At 40.3% G+C, this 17,506-nt stretch overlaps 1 protein-coding gene across 2 annotated transcripts in view; it reads left to right on the top strand.

The window, feature by feature from the left end:
* The first annotated feature begins 2,499 nt into the window (after window positions 1-2,499).
* The window catches only part of LOC124161113 (matrix metalloproteinase-14), a 104,065-nt gene continuing 89,058 nt past the window's right edge, over window positions 2,500-17,506 (top strand). For both annotated transcript variants that reach the window (XM_046537324.1, XM_046537323.1), the window contains exon 1: window positions 2,500-3,081. In XM_046537324.1, the coding sequence (XP_046393280.1) occupies window positions 2,947-3,081 (135 nt within the window). In that variant the 5' untranslated portion in view covers window positions 2,500-2,946. The remainder of the gene's footprint in view (window positions 3,082-17,506) is intronic.

Below are 17,506 nucleotides of genomic sequence, written 5' to 3'. Positions count from 1 at the left end.
CAATGTAAATCATCATTTTTCCTGTTTGTAGAAAACTGAAATATGGAACAATAACTTCAAGGGCATCAGGCCATTCCATGAGGTAGCTCGCGACTTCTCGTGCACTAACGAAATCAGATATAAACTCACCACCGATGAAAGCAGAAGAAGGACAAACATCGCTAATCTCATGGAAATGGAATAATGTCATTCAGAGTCAATTCATGACACACAGATTCGAATTAAAAATAGTGAAAACGTTATAAGAGTTCTGGCATTGCGCACGCATCGATATCGAATACAGGAATTCATGCTTCAATAATTTCCATACTTGAAATCCACTGAAAGTGTGATTCAATCATTACAAGGAGTTACTTCGTTAAAATACGTTTTCAACGGCATGTTTAGTTAAGAAATAAGCCGGCTAAGATAATACATTCCTTCCGTAATCTCAATTCCAGTTTATAAGAGCAAAAATGAAAACTCACGAATTATGGAGACTCACTGATCATTCGTATATTTCTGGGGCCTCATTACAGATCATTACTCAATGATAATTGACATTGAATTTCTCACGAAATTCCAACGAGATATAAGCAAGAAAGAACTACTTCCACAAATAATTGAAACAGAATCTAAACTGTATAGAAACTGCTGCGTTTGCTTTAATCTCGCGTTGCAATACTCCCGCATATCCAAAGGAGAGAGGTAAATGAATATGAAACGAAAAGATTAACTCACAGGATAATTAAGTAGTGATCTGCACTAAACTAAACTAAGGCAGGCGACTGATGTTGACTCATAGCTAAAGCTTCAACTGATGTTTGACATGGCAATAAAAACTTTGGGCCATATCGCCACCTCAAAGTCAGGTTGATCCTCCCTAGATAACCTCCTAGGCCACGTAATTGCTAGGTTGGCTCCTTAGGTGGGACATCCTATCATTGACGCGGCGACAAGGCCGAAAAAGTTATTTTATCACCATGATGGTGATAATATATAAGGTGTCATCTCGACGAACTATTAAACTATTATCACAATAATATTTTCAAATAGACTGTAAATAATACCCTTTCACACCATGGAGTGAAGACACAGGAAATGGTTAAGTTCATCGAAGGCGCACTTCGGCTAGAGCGTAACACAGATGTTCACAACAGCCACATGGTTTTAATGAACGAGTAAGGACAACGCGCTTTTTCGTCCGAATAGTGAGGATTTGGATTTTTCCCGCCATACTTAAGAAAAATTTGAACAGTCTCTCAAACCAATTTTATAGGCTTCTCGAAAGATTCGACGGTCATTTATCCCACAAATAATTTAAGAAATAAACAGATTTCCGCGAAAAAAACTGTTAATTTCCTTTGAATGCACTCACACTGGAAGAGAGTACATCATCAATGAAAGTATTTCTCCATACTTACGACAAAAATTGAAAAACGTGACCGTCACAGTCTCGAATCAATTCTAAAGGTTCCTCTAAGGGTGAGGATTTGTCGGTCAACTTTTCCCACTAATTTAAGTAAATCGGGACCAGCCACGGTGAAAACTTTAAGGAGTCACCGGCAATGCACAAATTGAACGAAAATTCCACATGGAAAAAAATTATCCCCCTGGGATTCGAACCCGAATCCCGGTCAAGTCGAATGATTTTTTTCTCTATGGAATTTTCGCACAATTCCCAAAATCTAAAAAATAACTTATTTTCGCATATAAAACGGTTTCTTCCCCTTCAATGCACTCACACTGGGAGACAGAATATCTTCAACGAGGGTATTCATCCATACTTTTGGAAAAAATTGAACAATTTAACCATTATAATCTCTTAAACCAATTCTAAAGGCTTCTCAAAGAGTGAGGATTTGCGATGGAGTGAGAGAAAAGTTCGTCTGAAGTACACTTGGCGGAGGGTATAGCACGTATGTTCACAGCAGCGAAGTGGTTTAAGTGAACAAGTAAGGACAACACGATTTTTCCACCGAATAATCAGGATTTCGATTTTCCAGCCGTACTTAATAAAATATCGAACAACTTGACCATCACAGTCTCTTCCACAATTTCTACAGGCTTCTCGAAGAGTGGAAATTTGCGATGAGGTAGGGAGAAAAAAGTTCTTCTGAAGTGCACTAAGCGGATAGCATACAGCGGCGTAAGGTTTAAAGAGAAACAAGAACACGTAGGAGTAGTCTATGTCGCACCTCGCCGTGCGCTACGGTACGAGTGGATGCGCTGACTTCGCCGCGAGTGAACACAGCCGTGATTACACATCTTCTGCCAGCACACTGTTGAATCCCACCCCACCTCGCCTCTTCTTTACGTCTCTTTCCCCCTCCCCTCTTCTCCCCCTCCCCTCTCCTTCCATTCAACCCTTCCCTCTCCCCGCTCCTTTCCTTACGCCCGCCCCGCCCCTTCGATCCGCGGAAGAGAGGGGAGGGATTAACGTGGGAGGCGGGGGTGGAGGGGAGGGAAAAGGTCTCGGACATATATATACTCAGGCGAAGTCGCTTCAGTTCCAAAGAGCGCGCGATAGAGCTTAGGTTAGGGCCAACGGGAGCCTGAGGCGTGGATACATATTCATTCGGTCCACTCCTCTCCAAAACACTCCACAATACTCATGGTATAATACTTTCAAAGCTATTTCACACAAAGGTGCAGCAGGGAAGGAGACTAGAGGAAGACGACTCCAAGTCCCACAGGTGTCCTCGTACGACGCCCAAAAGCGTCAATCCAGTTATATCTCGATACGAATGTAAAAGTGCGCTGTGATTTTAACGTAGGAGAGTGTCATAGGCGGCAGTGATTTTTCAACGGAGATTACTTCGAAGAAAATCAACGGACGTTAATCGGGATTTGTGCGTGAACAGTCCATGTTCGAGTTCCTCGACTCGCGAGATTAGATTCTCGTTTAAAAGTGCGACGGTGAAAGGACTTCTGATAAAGGAATCGGTGGACTTTTATTGAAGGACAATGGTGGAGAGAATGAAGAACCATCAGCTGGGATGGATAAGTCCTCGGCTGTGCTTTGCCGTCGTGTTGGTCGCAGCGACTTTAGTCCAGAGGACAACCACGGCCCCTGTCGTACAGTCCGACACCCAAGCAATGGTAAGTGATTTTATTTTTTGTCTTTAGTTTAAAATTAAATAAACTTAAATGAAGGTGGACATTAAAAAGAAAAGTATTGGCGGCGGTAAGTTGAGATTTGTTAATATCACTGGAGCTAATACAATACTAAAACGAGCAAAGACGTTATTAATGTTGTTAATTTAAACTTTAATGAAGGAGAACTAAAAACGTACATGTTAGAGTCTTATCTTTAGGTAGAGTTTTTTGTGTGTTTTATTATAACCATGCGTGTTGGATTAAAGATAAATTTGTAAAGCTGCATTAGCCCCTGTGATGTCAACAATTTTGGCGCAAAGTTGGCCGATTCCAAATAGTTGAATTTTATAAAATGAAAAATCTCTATCATTGGTTTGACCAGTATTGTAGAATAATCATGAAAAGGATAGTGTTTTCCCTCTATTTACGCAGTGAAAAATAATCTGAGTGAGAAGTATTTTTCTATCCCAGACCAATTGTTCTCCACGGGATCCGAATGGCGGTTGATCCGCGCCCGCAGTTCAATTCAAAATGAACCAGTCGGACGCAATGGCTCCGGGTTGTTAACTTCGCGAAACGTCTTTGTGCGTGGCCACCGACGCGGGAAGCTATGTCCATCCAATCGTGGAGGAGATGCCCCCCGATGATAAAATTGTCCACACGGGATTCGACCCCGGATACCCCAACCTTGGCCGTCAAGCATCGATGACATCCACGATTCGCTGGCTGAAGGGCGTGAACTTGCGAAAGATCACACTTAATTTTTCACGGGGCGATTTCTGTCATTAAGAGACGAAACTTAATGGACACTGTCATTATAAATTATAATGATTGTAACTGTCAGATCTTATTATTACTAATCCCATCGTTTTTAGTCACTCACATTTTAACAAGACTTTGTTATCCAGAAATTTCTTTCAAGAAAAACCTACTGACGTTGTTAGTGAAAATTTGCATGTAATATAATTCCTTTTTTAATTCAAGTCCCGCATATTAATGATATTTAATATTCCATTAGATTGAGTCGCAAACACTTTCAGCTAACCTACTTTCATTTAGGTTGTTTGAACTTAAGAACAGGTAGCAAGCAAAACGTCTAGGAAACGTTCAACAGGACAGTGGGTCTACAAGATAGGGGGCAGGGTGAGTGATGCTGGACGCAGAAACAGTTATTCGAGCGGGAATAAGGTCATCCGAATATTTTTGAGTCCACCGTAATGGGTTACGGAATAAAAGCTACTAAGATTAGTTTGAACCAAAACCTTCGTTGAAACAAAGACATTTTATTGATGACGCACGATTTTACTTGAAGTCAATCTGGAGGGAAAATTGACCACATCATTACTCATGCATGGAAAAATGCTCTTCTGTTTTCCTCAACGGCGTGTATTTCTTCCGATCCTTAGGTAATCAGGTGTTATCCGCTCTTTTCAAAGAATACTTGAATGCGATCGGAATGCATTGAACATAAATTTTCTTTAATTATGAAATATCTGTACTCTAAAATTAGGGAACAAAAAATATTCATCGTGCACGAGTATCAATCACTTTCAACGTGTTTGAAAAACAATTGCAGAAAGTGGAGAGTTCATGGGGGCGATGATAGCAATTTGCGTCTGTGAATGGCAAAATGCCCACTACTACTTTTATATACCGTCTACTTTTTTCCCCGTGAATTCCCATTAGCGTGCTGATATCGTTAAAATACATGTGCGTCATCATTTGAATCTTTCTAAATAGATGCTTCGTAAATACGCTATCAATAAGAGGTTTACCACGATTTAAACCTAAAAAGGTCCATTTAAACTCTCGTAGGCTACTTGAAACAGGTGTTTAAACGAATTTTAAGTTTAAGTTTTACGGATAGTCTCGTTCCCTCAGATTACCACCGTAATGACCAATTCATTCATTATCGTCATTCGTCACTTAGTCATATAGCTAACAGTAATGATTTTAATGGAAGTATTTTGTGTATACAGAATAACTGGTACATTATCCATATTATAGAGGAAAAATCAATTTACATTATTTTTAACAGATAGGTAAATTGCCCCCGTTGAATGAACTACTAAAAACAACCCTAATGAAAGGAAACTTATTTTCTACGAGCGAAAAAAAGTCAGAGCTATTCCATTATGAAGCAATTAGAATAGAGAAGAAAAATATTGGTAGTCGAGAGAGGATAGGGGAATCACCACGCATCTTGCATCATTGATATCTAATCTTATTCACCATTTACAAAAAAATAAGATCTCTTTCCCCATGAAGTATCAATCGTAACTTTTCTCTATAAAAAGGATTTACCTTTTACTTCGTGTGAAATAGGAGGATCTCAATCAACTATCACAACCACTCAAATCAGCTATGACAATCGTCAACAGATGCAAGACAAAATTACCTTAAAGAAACATTATGTCGGAAGCATGGAATTTTTCATCTCGATAGGAATATCAGAGGGTAATGTTTATGATTAAAAGTACGTTGATCATTCATCACAATGACAAGTAGAAACATACAGAAAACATTCCTTTGTTGAACATGATATGTTGATTCCGAGAGTATAAGATATTCCCCCAGAGGTCTTTTCGCGATGAATTATATTTTCATACCCTTCTCCAGCTGATCATTCCTTGGGAAAGGCATCGAAAATGAGTCTATCTACCGAGGAATTGTGGTAAAAAGACGATGAAAAAAGTAGTTTGGCTAGGTTTGCTCTCGGATAGCTCAGCTGTTTCATTTTATTTAGCACGACTTCCTGGAATATCCAGCGATCATGAGATAACGGTTGCGGGAAACCGCGTGTCGGGTTTTTCGTTTGTTGACAAAGAGTCGCAATGAGATGCAATCGCAGGTCTGGACTGGCCCGCCCTCCATCCAGTAAACACCCGACTTCCGTCCTTCCTACTTGGAATAACACTACCCAGCCCTCACGACGACTTCCCGTCAGTCAGGAAAACCCACAAGGCGCCGAAAAACAGAGGATGCGACAGGCCAGTACCTCGACAGCTTCCTAGAGGGGAAGGCACTTTAGGGTTATTCAGTACGCAATACGTTTGTTACAATATCGCATCAGCGTTAACCATTTCTTCACTGAGATAATCAAAGTTTAGGCAAAAGGTTTTTATCTTTCCATTAACACTAGAAATACCGGACTTGATATCCCTCCTAGAACTACCGAATGGAGTCATACTGACTTCTACCTCATCATTGTATGTTTTTGCTGATTATTTCGGCTTTTATTGATACATTACTTAAGGTAATCATTTTTGTTTGATATGCGAAATTCGAAAGTAGGTACATAAGGCGATCGCGTATATCGCGAGGAGTCAAAATGACTCCATCGGTAGTTCTACTGTTGATAAGACAATTATCATGTTCCCACCTTTTCTATGTGTGTATAATATAACATTTTGTGGATTCGTGCTTTACGAGGCCCTGCTTTAAAGAAAGCCAGCCATGAGAGACGTATGGTATCTCTGGAGAAAAGTTTTCCGGGGGATTTAAACAAGTTTGGTGCAACAATAATAAAATAAATGTTAACTATAAAATCTTCTTTTAGTATTTACACAAGATGTTGGTTGGAATGAATAACGCCAAACGGGTTTCGTATCTTCGGTCCAATAAAACGGTAATATTGGTTGACGTCGGTGATGGCGAATTTTTTCCCGATGATCAAAGACGACTTTCGAGGTCTCTCCGCTGACCTCACAGCTTCGAGAGAGACCCACCGTGTGTTTCGGAGAACCCAAGACCTGTTTTCTAGAAGTACGGTGACGACTGCTTTCTCGCTAACTCCGTCCGGGAGACCTTGATTACACGTCACCCAACTCAGCAGCGACCTCCTCGCCGGTGACCAGAGACACTCATGAGAGGGAAACGCCATTCGTGCTGAGCTCTTTCCATAGATTTAGCACAGAGCACGTGAGAATGAAAGGGCTAAACACACATACGTTATCTCCTACTTCCCTGGTCCAAACTGCTCGCACCTTACTCAAGTGATAAGCCTAAACACATTCCAATCGCGGTTCAGATAGTGCGTGAGATATCTCCGGTTTCCATGGAAACTTGATAGACGAGTGAGGAATGCTGAGTAAATTTGTGTTTCAATCTCTTCTAGCTCACATCACATTTAAGCACATACAGTGACATGTGTGACCCAATTTTTCGTTCAAAATTTTCACCAAGTCAGATAAAAACCTCATCTGTTCGGGGCATAAAAGAAACATCGAAAACAAAACATTCTATGCACTACCTTCCATTGAGCAAAGTATTAGGATATGACCCAGCTATGTACATCTGTTGAGTAGCTTTTCTATACGCTCTTACCTGAATAATGATGGACAATTATTCATTAAGGCATGATCATAGATGGCCTGACGATATCAACTCTAAGATTCAGAACAAGGTACGTAAAAGAATACCAATAAACAACGGTGAATAAAAGGTACATGGTAATTATTACGTGAACGGAATAGCCGCAGCAAGAATCGAATGGTATGTCCGCATCAATCAATGCCTCCTTCCCTCCATTTCCGTGTAAAGTAAAGTAAATACGAAAGAAGAATTACATTATTTCTGAAGGTGCCGTTTGAAGATTATTTACATTCTTTTTTTCCATTGGTTGCGATACATCGAATCAGTTAAACGTCGTTAAATGATGCTGGGAAATCATTGAGAATTTGACTCGCTTGAATGAAGTCAATTCCTAGAAGTGAAAATTCCACAATCATGGCTTTCAAGCGTGACGCATCCGTAACTCCCACGGACAAAAAAATGAAAATGTATCTCCGTAGTAACACCAACTGCCCATTCATAAAATTGAAAGCAGGAGAGAAAATGATTTTCATCATTTTCCTCAGAGATTGAGACGAGAATTTTCAGGCCTCTACGGAAACGATAAGAAAAACTTGTATTACATCCAAGAGCTACGTAAATTGATCTGGATACCCTATGGTTGATCATACGCAAGCCACAATTTCTCTGAAAAATCATAATTTATTAACATACAGTCCCGTTCATACATGTTTTAAGCATTCAATTCGTATACAAGGCATGCAACTCTGCGTCATTCCTGTATATGTCTCTATCAATAATTCCTAAATGAATCGATGTGCACATACTGCACATTGCACAAAGGAATAAACGTAATTCCTCGCAGGAATTTAAGATGATTATTAGTGACGGGTTCAAGGTATTTTCCACTAAAATCTTGGAATATAGCACCTTTTACTGTTTCTTCTCATCTTCAATCATTCATTGATAATCGTTTTTAAAAGTTTTTCGCCGGGGATATTTTTCATTTTCGGTGCAACGGCGGAAGATGAACAGGATGGACGTGGTCTGCTGAGATTTTACCGATCGACGCTTTGTAAACACCGCCACTCCGATTCATCATAACTTAAATTAATACATTAATATTATCATCTAATACTTCCATGACAATTGTAAACAGAGAGCCTACATATTTAATGGGTTGACACTGACTAATTTCTACAAAACTTCCGTTTTGATGGAGCCATCGTCGCTAGCGGTAGCTAGTAATCAATGAACTTCCTACGCTGCAGCGTGTCTTTCGCGCCCATGTCACCCTCTGCGGTGGGCGTAAGTGGTGGTGGGGGAGGGACGTGGGAGATTCCGGCGAAGGGGGCGGGTCCACTAGGCCAGGGATTCCTCGCAATTTGAGTCACAGTCGAGAGCGGAAGCGATGTGTCGCCCACATCCGACGGTGGGCGTCTTACCCCGGGCGAGGAGGGAAGGTCAGCGACGGAGGAGTTTAGCGTTGAAGACTTTCACTTGCACAAAATTTTATCCCCGTTCACCAATAAATTACCTGCTCACCACTTCATTCATTTGTTGGGTTGGAAGAAGGGCAAAGGACGTCTCCGAATGAGTTACATAGGGCAGGTTATAAAGGACGTAAAAGGGAAGAAATATGTTTACTTGAAAAGGCTTAGATAGGAGAGCGGAATGGAGAGCTGCGTCAAACCAATCTTAGGATTGATGACTTATGATGATGATGGGTTACTGGTGTGTATACCTATCTGGATTGTAGCGCTTTACGATGCGGAAGTAACAATTAGGAAGGAGAGCGATATAAAACTGGAAGCCTTCAAGATGTGTGTATGGAAAAGAATCGAGGAGATAAAGTGGACAGAGAGGAGGAGGAATGATAAAGTACTGGATATGGTGGGGGAGGAGAGGAATCTGCTAGATAAGATACGAAAGAGACAGAAGGTGTGGATGGAGCAAGTACTTAGTGGGGAGGGTATGTTGAAAATGGTGTTAGAGGGTAGAATGTTAGGGAAACGAGGGAGGGGAAGGAAAAGAATAGGATTTGTTAGACAGATTGAAAGGGAGTAGGCCTTACAGTGAATTGAAGAAGGGCGTCGCGTGCTGGAAGGAAAGGGAGGCTCCCAGATCACTTCTTTAATACTCCATGAAAACCTACCTTAATCGGTAGAATACTATAATAATAATTCGGATTCATTCATCAAGCGGGGATGACATTTTTTAAGCGTATTAGAGGTTAGAATGTTGGGTAAGGGAGGAGGAGGATTTTTAGATAGGATGAAAGAGTAAGCCTAAAAGTTAACTGTAGAGGGAATCCCAGTTTGTTGCGGGAGACGGGCCGGGGTGATTGGCAAAATGCTTCATGTACCGTGACCGGAAGAATACTTTAATATCAATTGGTGGGAATTAAATCGGGAAGGCAAATGGACGGAGAGAAAAAGGTACGAGGAAGTGCTGAAAATGGTGGATGAGGGAAGCGAAAACCATGTTTCAGGGAAGAAATTTGGATTTTCAGGGCAGAGAATAATGATATGGATAAAATGAAGGGCATATTGTGAATTGGAGAGGGCACTTGTAATGTGGAAAGAGGCAGACGCTGAAAAAAGCTCCATGGCAACTCACCTTCACCGTTGTAATACCATTAATAACAATCGCAATTTTCAAAAATTATTATATAAGAGTGTGTTTAAAATTGGACTGATTGCATTATTTTTATATGCCCTCTTTATATTGTGCGCAACTTTACTTCATTGTTACTTTTAAATCACAAATCGTATAGACCCCACTTCCTTTTCTTTATCGTCATTTCTAATGTATTACGTTATATTTTCAAACACCAGTTGATGGTAGAATGCTACCTCGATTCTGATAAAATAAGGAATGTTCGATAATGCCCAATATTGACGGATATTGTAAATGATAAAGTTCTTTTCCCTGCAACTCTGTGTATCCGATATATTTCCCATCCTCTATATCACATATCATCTTGCCTAATTTACTGGGGTCATTTTCCTTCGCTAAGCTTCGAGGGAGGGAAAAAAGGCGTCATCGTGGATAGAGGGCGCTTGCGTGGGTGAGGAGGCGCCGGGTGAGGAGATTTTTTCGCCGGGGGCGGTGGAGCAGGTGATGGCAGAAGTGACTCACTGTTGAGAGAGCGCTCCGCTCAGAATGATACGAGGTTTTCCGCGAACCGCCTCGCATCCAGAAAGAGGCGTCACCTCCCCGTTGCACGCCGTTGGCCGCTTGTAGTTCTGGAGCATTATCCCACTCCTGGAAGATCAGTGTGGGAGTATAGACAGACCTGGGTGATTACCAAAATGTTCCACGTAAATCTACCATACCCAGTAAAACACTGAAAGAAATAAATAAATTCCCTTCTCTGTTCATTGTCCGTCTCAATATGAACGCAAAACGAGTTTGAAACCTTCCTTAAACACAATTTAATGAGAAAATAGCTTATCGATGGCTAAGTTCTAACAACGCGTGTATCAAAATTTGGCCGATTTCAGACAGATATCTTAAACAAAGTGTAATGAAATTTAAAAAATAAAATTCAAGCAAAAAACAACTCTTTGATTGCAAAAGTATGACTGTTTTTCAGTTTTATGAATTTGGGTTTTTAATTTCAGTGTACAATTAAAAATATAAATCGTTTCCTTTGCTCTCCTAAAAAGTTGCTACTTTTGAGATACGTGTTGTTAGAACTTAGCCATCGATATGTATCTACTGATATTTTCTTCACTTTCTTCATTACGTAACTGAATACAATTCTTTTCGCATTAATTTTTCGCTTTCATAGAAAAAAGAGGAGAAATTTTCAAGAATATAACACAAAACTGCGCCGGTGACAGGAATTTATACTGATGTCAATATAGCAGTTATACTGATGCAATAGCAATGCTATACATAATCATGTATCCGTACTATTAAGCAACAAATGCAATTAGTTTAATACATAATCGATTCTGAGAAAATTGGTAATGTTCGAGAAAGTCTAACATCGACGCATATCTGAATTGATTTACTGCTTTTTACTCCAAAATTCCTTAAATCCATCATGTTTTTTTCTAAGAGCTACAGTCAGTTTCTGGTTTTTCCGCGAGTCATTACAAAACTGAAATCAATTTAATGAACGCATAATAAGGCATCAATCTAACGACGGAATGGCAATAACTTTTTAGTGATTGATTACTTCGTGTTCAGATCTGAATTCTCTGAGAATCTTCGCATGAAACGTCAATTGCTCTATCTACCATGTGATCTCGGTACCCTCTATGACGGTCATTGAGTATAGGCCAGGAAAGAATTTTTTAATGGTAAACTGCGCCAGCCGAGCGTTGAAGTCTCTTCTCGGTAACCCCTTTTTTTGCTTCTTGGAATATTGTCCTATTAACATCAGTAAATTACACACAATAATATCCTTTTTCAAGTCATTAATGCGTCAACTTCGATTATATTGAGTCAATTGATAGAATACTACATAAAAAACGACGGCTCTCTTCCCACCAGGCACGAAAATTATTCCATCTCTCGTTAAACAAGGGAAAAGCAAAGCTTTTTCTCACAAATCATCCTTATAAATTATACGGGACATTTTTTTTGTTTATGAAATATTCGAGAGCTTAAGTGATTTCGTGTACTCTTAGTTATTCCCTCTGCATATACTTATTTGGCATCTAATTAGTATTTGTGGCATTTTTATTCCTCTTAAATCACATCGCCTTGGAAGGTGGAATAATTGCGATTCCTTACTAGTCGCATTGAAAAACAATTTTGATCCATTCCCCGTCATGGGCTATCGCTAAAAATAATCAATACGCACTCGGGCAAATTTACATATTCCCATGGCCTTTGAAATATTCATCTTCGTTCGATGCAAAAATAATGGGAGGTACAATGCTGTGTAAGGGAAACGTGAAATCGTTGATTGGGTAGAAAATGGATGCGATTGACCTCGCACGGAATCAAACCGGATCCATTTTTCAATTTTCTGTTTTCAGCGAGACGTAATATATGCATCGGTGCGGCGTAAATTTAGCCCAAGCGCTTAAGCGAGTGCTTTTTTGGCAAATGGTACATCCTCGAAGCGGACGTTTCCTTTTTCAATTCACGGATCAAGATCGGTTTGAATAGAAGCAAGCAGTTTCTCTCGAGCTTATTTTCGTGTGCTCACCCGTGGGGCACTTCCCTCACACGTTCGAACGTTCTAGAAGTTCGTGTAATTGGCGGACCCGTGGCCACGAAGGACGACCAACACCGGAGATCTCAGGCGATCGAATCTCCATGGTAACAGAAAATACCCAATCCAGCTTCTTGCAAAAACTTTTTTTTTTAATCCTACTCTTCCCTAGCTCAAGTTTTGGAAATAAAGGAGCAAAACTTTGTCAGGTTCACTATTATATTGATGTAGGCACGACCCGGGTTTCGTAACGTAGTTACATCTTCAGGTGTAACCTCAGGTGTCGTAAGTAACCTCAGGTAACTACGTTACGAAACCCGGGTCGTGCCCATATCAATATAACAGTGAACCTGTCAAAGTGTTACTCCTTTATTTCAAATATGGAGAGGTTTCACAAAGTCAAGCCTGAATTTCTCAGTTATTTTCAAGTTTTGGAGACTCGATGTTACAATTCAACGACCACGTTCAGAAAAATAAGATGGGTCAGATACAACTGTGTAGAAGCTATTAAAGGGAAATTTGAACGATAGTGATGAGTTGCTTCCTAATGACTCGTGCCAAAATATTTAGTTTCCGTGGTTTCACAGATATTTCTACGCGTCAGAATTTCTGAGAGAATTCGTAAATTGAGCAAAAATTCGAATATTTACTTCAAATAAGAAAAAATGCCGTTAGCAGCCTTCGTTGAAGAAAACGAGAAGGACTAAAATTCGTATCAGTAGATTATACTCACTAGCTACACATGATAGACACTTAATTCACGAAAAGTTTGTCCTCAAGTTCGAAAAAAGCTTTGTTCTTCCTCACGAAGCATATTGGTGCACATGCAGAACGTTCATTGAAGAGGTTGCCAGGACGAGTTCGATATCAGCCCTACCTACCAGGTGATCTAAAATATAATCAGATAATACCAGAATGTCTGCAGACAGGGAAAGCGGCTCGAACATCTCCTCTGAACCGACATTTCATTCTCGCGCTCTCTAGTTTCAGCCCATTAATCATTCTTGTGGTCAGACAGCTTTGGCACCAAATAGCCAACACCTCTCAGAGTTCCATAAAATTTTTCCGCTGCAAATCCAACCATGGGTATATGCAAGAAAACCGTCGCCCTAAGCACCAACTTGAAGAAACCAGGGAACTGAATTATTCCACCGCTCATGAATAGCAAAGGTATGAAATAAGGCCGGAGGAAATTTGCCACAATTTGTGACACGTTAAAGGTCTTTCATTCTTAAAGAACTCGCCGTGCTGTTGGCCCACTTTCCAGTCCTTCTTGGACACGCAAGATATTACCGCAAAATACATAGCTATCGAGTTGCCGTACCGTTTAAATCGCATGTTCCTTAGCAATAAGGCGGAAGAACGCATAAATTTTGTGAATTGCAATACATCCGCAGGATACAGGTACAATATGCTTGGCGTAAGAACAGGTTGCACCCAGCCATTCAACAATTCATGAAATCAAAAAGCATATCGTGATCTGATTTAAATTCATTACCTGTGGTCTGCAAGCTAATCACACGCAATCTTGAATATCTCAAAATGATAAGGTCTTCATTATACATACTGTGCGGCTACATAAAGTCATAGTTACGTGCTGTTACTTAAACTGAGCATCAAATTCTTTACTTCTCTGCAACTAGTTCTTTGAAGCTAAACCACTCTTGTCGTTGACCACCGCATAGTCTCTGTGGAGAAATAACCATTTATAAAACACGACCAAAATAAAAGGAGTCCGAAGCAATAATAATCATACATTTATTTAGTGTGTAGTTCCTTGTAGTTTGAATAACTGTAAGTTTGAAGAGTAAATGTAACTAACAATAAGAATTTCTAAATTACAATGAAAAGGTGGTCTCAGGTACCATAGGGAAAGTGCGATTTCTTTTCTAGCAATCAAAGCCAAGAGTATCCTCTTGCTCATGATTCAAACTTACAACTTACTTCATTTTACTCGTTTTTCCTAGCAACAGTACTGTTTTTAAACAAAATAATTGATAATAAAAATTGTAATGATTTTGGACGACAGCGGGAAAAATAAATGGAATTCGATGAAAGATAAATTATTTCATTTAATGCATTAAAATTAAGCAACATAAAGTCATCGTCGACTTAGCAGGAATTTCTGCTAGCCTAGATGAAGATAGGCCGATACTTTATTGGATCAAGTACACCTTAGAAAAAAACAGGGAAACTAAAAATTTAATGCAGGTTCGTTACAAGGAATCGCTAAGAAATAAAGGTCATCTCGGTCTAAGGTCATCAAATTTTATTTTCCCCCATTCCAACAACGATACTATTCAGAACGAGCTACTATTAAACGAACTCAACAGAGATGTAAGTGAATCCATATCAATGGCATCACATGAACTCTATTGTACTGACAGAATATTTATGACCTTTATTTACTTTCGTGGACTGTCTCTGTGGCCAGATTATTATGAGGAAATGGAACGGGCCAAATGATACATGGTGGAGCGGTCGTGGATTCGGCTCAGTTTCCGGTCAAAAACAAAAGAGGAACGGACACGTGCTTTGAAATCCGCTCCGCAAAGCGTCCATTCCTCATGATATCCTCGCCATTGTTATGTCAGAGAGAGCGAAATGACGAGGAGTCAGAAATCCGTGAAATGATGATGACGGCTTGCTAACTCAAACAAAGGCATTCGGATGGATTCAAGAAAAATGAAAAAGAAGTTGCAATTTTTTTACAATACCATGGTGATATAATTCCAGTCCTCACGCCATTCCTACATCCTGCGAGTCAAGGACGAAACCATTTTTAGCCAATGAACCAAGTTTAATAACCGGAAAGACAAAGAGGAAGCAAATTTCTGGCAGAAATTATACATCGCTCTAGTTTAAAGTAGGTGTCCGCGTAGAATATCAAGTTATCTCCTTAAAAAAAAGACAAATGCCATAGCATGTAGCTCATCAAGCCTCACTTTCATCAATCTGTTGAGCATGGCTTTAATAATTAACTTGGCCAAAATTATAATAATAATTAATAAATATCAGATGAAAGGATTTTTTAAAAGACCACCTCCTTGTTTCGGTAATCACATAAAAAATAGAGCGGATTAGTTGATCTATCGCCACCCTTTTCGAAAACACCTCTCCGAAAGATAAACGGGCCCCGACGGAGATCGCCAGAGCGCATCACCTGCCACCTAGCGGTCTGCATTCATCCCTCGAAAGGGCAATCGGCCATCTGATGTAAATGTCAATTCAGGGAACAAAAAGGTGGGGACCATCGGTAGGGATAAAAAATCGACAGACAAAGGTCACTGCTCACGCCAACTTCACAAAGAGTACCGTCCCAATATAAAAAAAGGCTCTTACCTGCATCGCGGTCTCCATGCCGTATCCCTTAAACTAATCGGGGCAATAAAAAAGTGTTGTATATTTTTTGAAACTTCAGATTTATCATATGGAATTTAGCACGAATAATAAAAATAATAAAAAAATTGGCTTCCAAATGCGCCATCCTTCCACGCTTCCATGATGTTCGTCAACACACCTGAAAAATCATGATTTGGACTTACTATCTACATTGAATGAATGCAAAATAGGAATAACTCATATTCTTTGTCTAACGTTTCACAAATGATTTCACGCATCATTATCGGGGCTTGATGACATTATTAATAACCGAAAACATTCCACATTTTTAAACAAATATAAAGTATAGCGATAGATTGGAACACGAGCGCAGTTTGGTCAGTAAAATTGGAAATAATTCACTAGAGAAAATCGCTCATTGACATCTACTACTTCACTACAGGCGGTGGGTCCCACCAATTCTAATTTCACAGCGAATATCAAAGGAAAAGCCTTAGAAATAAATAACTTTTTTTATTATAATTGCCATTTGGTCAACAAACCGGAGGCCAACTGCCAAAGTATTCATCGATTTTCTGGCATTGGTGGTCTCCAGGTTAGCATGCAGTTTAATGACCAACAACTGTACCTAATTGTACCGTGGCACTTTTAATTAAACACCGATTGACATGGACAGAGATAATATTCTTCTATAGGTCAGGGGAAATCTCACGAGGGAAACTTTTCATTTTTTTACGCCGAAGGTTCGGATTTATCCGTGATCAGGAGGATTGACACAAAGGCTTATTTTATTTTCCCCGATCTTCGCTAATCCAGCCCTCAACGTCGCGTCGCCAAGGACTGCGCGACTGTAGGAAGACACACAGGTCTTCAAACAGGCAATCTTCCCAGTGGCGCAAGGTGTCTAGCGGCCGATAGAAGACGACAGGAGGGGGTGAGGGTGGCAAAGGTAGAGGGCCATGAGTGATTGGGGGTGGGGGTTCTCTCGTTGGAGAATTGCGGAGGGGTTGGGGGAGACTTGTCAGTGCAGCCAATCGCTTTGCGCGACGAGGCCGTCCCGGCCAAGGGCGCGGATGAGCCATAGGAGAAGAGAAGCGCCGCCGTAAAACACGCGTCACATGGGGACATGAAAACATTCACTCCATCTTCATCGTCCACGCTTCCCCACGATATGAAAATGCATCACACCCACTCGATAGGTCTCTTTCCCTAACATCGCGACACCATAAAAACAAACTTTCGACCACTGACTGATTCATACAAATGTTTTAGGTGAACGAGACGAGATACGACGATAAGTCCTAGAATTGTCCCGCTCTAAAGTCGTCGGAAGCCCTAAGAAAAATTGTGAAATCACTATATTTCCTTTCTATTATATTGCCTCCCTCAACTCCCGCTATGCCTCTACTTTTTGGGGGCATTTGGGGACAGGGATGCCGACTTACAAAAAATATTGGGGGGGCCCAAACCGGGGATCTTGCCCCGGGAAATTTTATAAGTAGTGAGTTTTAAGTATTTTAAGCATTTTAGAAGAGTCATATATGATCAACATTAGAACCCTGATAACTCGAATCTCGATATCTGGACACTCCGGGGAAAATCGAAAAGCCTGACACA

Source organism: Ischnura elegans, chromosome 6 (genome assembly GCF_921293095.1).
Source record: "Ischnura elegans chromosome 6, ioIscEleg1.1, whole genome shotgun sequence".
Taxonomy (NCBI): domain Eukaryota; kingdom Metazoa; phylum Arthropoda; class Insecta; order Odonata; family Coenagrionidae; genus Ischnura; species Ischnura elegans.
The sequence above is the reverse complement of the archived record's forward strand: the minus strand, read 5'-3'. Positions and strand labels throughout refer to the sequence as shown.